Raw genomic sequence first — 5,350 nt, 5'->3', positions numbered from 1 at the left:
CAGCAATTGTACGGGCATTTGTTCTTGAAACTAACTGTTTCCAATATCGAGCTCTGGATGGATTCTTCTTTGACAGCCAGGACGACAGTTCGTCTTTATCCTTTAGCTCCCACCCCAAGAAAATAAACAGCCACGCTTAAACTTTATTTAGCAAAAGCACCAAAAACAAAAGGCTGGGGGAAAGCGACGTGAAGCTCAGCAACATAGCAATGATGGCACCGGAAGCTTCGGCCTGTTCGCTTCAGCTTATTCAGCCGGCTTATCAGCCATCAAACAGTGTTTTCCTCTCACAACAAATCAGCCGTTTCAGCTTTTCAGCCGGCTTATAAGCTGAAGCAAACAGACCCTTTGTTCCTGATTTGCACCTATCTAGCATCTGACAGTTTTCTACTTCCATCCTTCCTCATACTCCCTCCGTTCCAAATTATAAGTCATTCCAACTTTCTTGGAGAGTCAAACATTTTTATGTTTGACTAAAATTATAGAGAAAATCACAAAAGTTTATGCCACCGAATAGATATACTATGAAAATATATTTAATGAAGAAACTAATGGTACCTATTTGATATCATGAATGTTAGCACTTTATTGTATAAATTTGGTCAAACTTGAGATGCTTTGACTCTCCAAGAAAGTTGGAATGACTTATAATTTGGAACGGAGGGAGTACTTATCTATTACTGTACCCTTTTCGGCAACATTTCAGCTGCAATACCAGCACAGAAAACAGCTTAAGCAGTTCCAGTTTGGATATTTCAAATTTTAATTATATGTGGATATACCTTCAGATCTTCTAGTTGTTTACTCTTTTAGAATAAATAATTTCTGCTTCAGAATTGAAAAATAAACTTGTTCCTTGAGTGGCTTTGACGTGTGCAATTACATGTACATGTGAGACTATTGTACGTTCTACGCAGGGGATTGAGGGCACAGGCCCTCACTCAATTTTTTGATGCTGCAGTAATTAGTAAAATTTCACCATGCTAAATCTTTCTTAATCTTGCTGCTCTTAAGGTGTGCCCTCCCTCAAACTTCCTTCTAGGTCCGCCCCTGGTTCTACGTATTGTTCGGTTTGAGAGTTTGAGGCACAATAGACAATAATCCAACTAACAGTGTAGAAAAATGAATTGTTGGTTAGCGTAGATGCTCCTTGAGACTCCCCAGCGAGTCCCCCTGTGCGGCGAGCGACCCCCTCACCTTGCCACCGCCTGGTGGCAGCAAAAGGACGGTGGCGTCACGACTCTCCTCTCTATATTTTCTACTCCGCGTGCCACCCTCTCGGTTCAGCATGGAGGGCGATTTAATGAGCGAAGGCGGCCGCTGATCCAGTGCAGTTTGGCTCAGATTCATGCAGGGGTGCTAGACCTGAGCATTTTAGACCCGGTCCGAGCCGACCGGGTTTTGGCCCGCCCATAACCGTTGGGACTGGTTTGGGCAGAGGAAACGAAGCCAAAAAAAAATTATCAGAGCATTGGTTCCCATTTTATCAGAAAATAATTCGAACTCTGTGCAACCTATAAGACTCTGAATCGATGTCACAAGATGTTAATCCAATGGATAAGATTAGAGATGTTATTTTACACTTAAGCGCCCGTCGGTCAGCAATGTAAAATTATATTTTTGCGAATCCGGCGCCTTCCATCCAACCCCCTGCTCTGTTCCATCCAGATACGCCGCCACCGCCGCCCCTGCGCCCGCGATCCGCTGCCGCCCCTTTGCCCCTTGTGATTGACTCCCGTCTCCTGCGCGAGCTCGTACTGGGGGAGCTCGGCACGCAGCAGCAGGCAACTCGATCGCATGGGCGGCGCGGAGTGCTCGCCCGCACGCGGACGGAGGCAGGAAGTGCGCCTGCGCGGCAGCGGCGAGCTCGCCCAGACCGACGGCGGTGGATCTCCCGTGGCAGCGACGGTAGGACTCGTGCGGTCAGCGTCGGCGCGGCTCGCGGCCGGGCATGTGGGCAGCGGCGTCGGGGAGCTCAAGTTGCGCAGCTCGCGGCGGTCGGCGACGGGGAGCTCGGGCGGTGCGTCTCACGGCGGCCGGCGACGGGGAGTGCCAGGAGTCTCCCGGCGACAAGCACCGTACCAGCAAGAGCCAAGAACACGAAGACACAACTCATTGGAATGTGGTTGAACACGATGGTTTGTGCTGCCGAAAGCTGCAGCGTTTTCTGGACTATTTTCTGAAAGCTCGTGCACACCTCTAAACAAAGGGGTGAAGGGGCGGCGGCGGAGTCAATCACCAGTCTGGCGGAGCGGAGCGCCAGGGGCGTAGGGGCGGCGGCGTATCTGGATGGGCCAGCTGCCGTCCATGGGATTGTCGTGGCAGGATTTTTAGGCAGCTCGCAAAATGCTCAGGTCTAAGGGGTGCCTTGCCGTGGCATGGTATGGCTGGATCTATATGCCGGGCCAGGGCTGCGATTCTAGCATGATGTTGTGGCTCTGGTGCTCAGCATCTTTGTGGTCTGGGATGAACATCAACAACCTTGGGCTATGAGCACTCAGGTCCTTCCGTAGGGATGAAAATGGTCGAAAACGATCGGCAGAGCCTAAAATTGTTTTTGATTTTATATCTTTTTATGAAAATAAAATTGAAAATGATATTGTCGGAAACAAAAATGACACCGGCATGGCGCGAATGTCATCGGAAAAAACATCGATATCTATCGGAAACCAATAATTCACGTTAAAAAACGATTATACATATGCAATGCATGATCGTAGTGAACATCGCCATCATTTATGCGTCCATTACAAGATCTCTTCGACGTACATGCTACATAAAAATGACGTGTGCGGGCGAATATGAACCTCTGCCACACTGGGAAAAGATCCAGCATTTCCTGAAACGACACTTGATTTTTCTTAGTGTCTATCCGCAAGTCATTTTCGCGCGTACCCCATCTGCTTACCTTCGTTTGACCACTAGACGAAGACGAATCTATCTCACTCACTGTCAGCTCGTACACGATGATCCAAATCGATCCAGCAACATTTATTTATTGCCCAAATACTTGTAGGAGAAAGATAAACACAAGCAAGAAGCACGCTCTAGGACGTAGGAACCATCCATGGCGTCTCACAGCATGGAAGCAGTATACCAATTCATCGATGTGACGACGATAGCACAGCGGCTACTGCTCTTCGTCGTCGTCCCTCTCATGCTGCTGCTGCTGCTTCTGCACATCGCGGCCAATCAAAGCCGGAAGCAGACGAAGCTTTTTCCGCCTTCGCCTCCGGGGCTCCCCGTCATCGGCAACCTGCTCCAGGTCGGCAACCACCCGCACGTCTCCCTCCGCGACCTCGCCGCCAAGCACGGCGGCGGCCTCATGCTCCTCCGCCTCGGCACCGTCCCGAACCTCGTCGTGTCGTCCCCGCGCGCGGCGAGGGCGGTCATGCGGACGCACGACCACGTCTTCGCCTCGCGGCCGGCGTCGACGCTCGTCGACAGCCTCGTCTACGGGTCGTCGAGCGTCGGCTTCGCCCCCTACGGCGAGCACTGGCGGCAGGCCAGGAAGCTCGTCACCACGCACCTGCTCACCGTCAGGAAGGTGCACGCCTACCACCTCGCCCGCCACGAAGAGGTAAACAAAACTTGCTGCAACGGCACTATGTTCTCCGATGTTCATTCATGTATATATAATGTATACATCATATAGGTGAGGCTGGTGATTGCCAAGCTCCGGGAGGCAGCGGCCGAGGGCACGGAGGTGGACATCGGCAAGATGATGAACGCGTTCGCCAACGACATCATCTGCCGCGCCGTGTGCGGCAAGTTCTTCAGGGCAGAAGGCCGGAACAAGCTCTTCCGGGAGCTGAATCACATGACCACTGTCCTGATCGCAGGATTCAACGTGGAAGACTACTTCCCAGGGCTTGCGAATTCGGTAGGTTCATTGTTCACCAGGTTTACGAGCAATAGGGTGAAGCAGACACACGAAAAGTGGGACAAGTTGCTTGAGGAGATAATAAGGGACCACGAGAGACGACGAAAAAGCTCTGACCATGGGCGTGGCGCAGGTGGTGGGGGCGTTGAGCAAGAAGAGAGTGATGACTTCACCGACGTGATGCTCTCTGTTCAGCATGAGTACGGTATCACCAGAGATCATATCAAGGCCATCTTGATGGTGAGTAGTATAACCATTTTTCTATAGAGAAAAGGGAATAACTGACTGATTAACAAATAATCCAGGATATGTTTGAGGCGGGCACAGCCACATCATCTTTGGTTCTGGAATTCGCCATGGTCGAGCTCTTGCGCAACCCTCATCTTATGGCCAAGCTGCAAGCTGAGGTGAGGAAGAAGACGCCAGAGGGACAAGAAATGGTGAAGGAAGAGAACCTCGCTGGCATGGTCTATCTAAGAGCCGTCGTGAAGGAGACACTAAGGCTGCACCCACCTGTTCCACTCCTCATACCTCATCTATCCATGGCCGACTGTGACATCGATGGCTACACAATCCGCTCTGGAACCAAGGTCGTCATCAACTCATGGGCTATTTGTAGAGATCCAAAGTCATGGGAGAAGGCGGAGGAGTTTATACCGGAGAGGTTCATGGATGGTGGCAGCGCGGCAGGCATCGACTTCAAGGGGAATAACTTTCAGTTTACACCATTCGGGGCTGGCCGGAGGATGTGCCCGGGCATCAACTTTGGTTTGGCCACTATCAATATCATGCTGGCGAACCTCATGTATTGCTTTGACTGGACGTTACCGGCCGGCATGGAGAAGGAGGATATTGATATGACGGAGGTGTTTGGATTGACGGTCCATCGAAAGGAGAAGCTCATCCTTGTTCCAAAACCACATGGTACTTTGCTCACGCCATGAAAACTGAGGCAGGATCAATTAAGGCGTAAGTAATACAGATTTGCACATTAATGTACCGCAAGTGTCCATATATACACTTCCTTCATTTTTAAATATATGATGTTTAGGATGTATAATAATTTGCTGGTCTGAAATGCTATATATCTAGAAATGGAGGAACCATGTGTGTGTTTGTGTGTGTTTGTCAAGCAGCTCTATCTACACCAATTATGCTATATTTCCTTAATAAAGTTACAAAAATCATTCAATGATGCTGCTTGTATTGTGAAAATTATGTTACTACGCCCAAAGAAGAATTAGAAAGCCACAAAGACAAAGCAGTCTAGTATCTCTCTTATTTTTTTCATAACAAAGTTTACTGATTTCTGACTGTGTACAACTTAGGAATATCTCCCCTCCCAGGGAGGTGGAGAGGTTGCTGTTTTTATTTTGAAGTTTTGGAGAGGTTGCACTTACATTGATAGGCAATATGGTACCAAGATTTCTACCACTGTGTGGGCTTATTCTTGAGCTCCACCTGTTG

General features: G+C 49.5%; 1 protein-coding gene across 1 annotated transcript; it reads left to right on the top strand.

Annotated features, from left to right (window-relative positions):
* Positions 1-2,980: 2,980 nt before the first annotated feature.
* Positions 2,981-5,078, top strand: LOC101771193 (indole-2-monooxygenase). The gene is made up of 3 exons (XM_004980487.3): positions 2,981-3,580; positions 3,656-4,123; positions 4,189-5,078. The coding sequence occupies exons 1-3, from the start codon at positions 3,068-3,070 to the stop codon at positions 4,825-4,827; spliced, it is 1,620 nt and encodes a 539-aa protein (XP_004980544.1). The 5' UTR covers positions 2,981-3,067; the 3' UTR covers positions 4,828-5,078.
* The last annotated feature ends 272 nt before the right edge of the window (positions 5,079-5,350 follow it).

Source organism: Setaria italica, chromosome VIII (genome assembly GCF_000263155.2).
Source record: "Setaria italica strain Yugu1 chromosome VIII, Setaria_italica_v2.0, whole genome shotgun sequence".
Classification (NCBI taxonomy): domain Eukaryota; kingdom Viridiplantae; phylum Streptophyta; class Magnoliopsida; order Poales; family Poaceae; genus Setaria; species Setaria italica.
The sequence above is the reverse complement of the archived record's forward strand: the minus strand, read 5'-3'. Positions and strand labels throughout refer to the sequence as shown.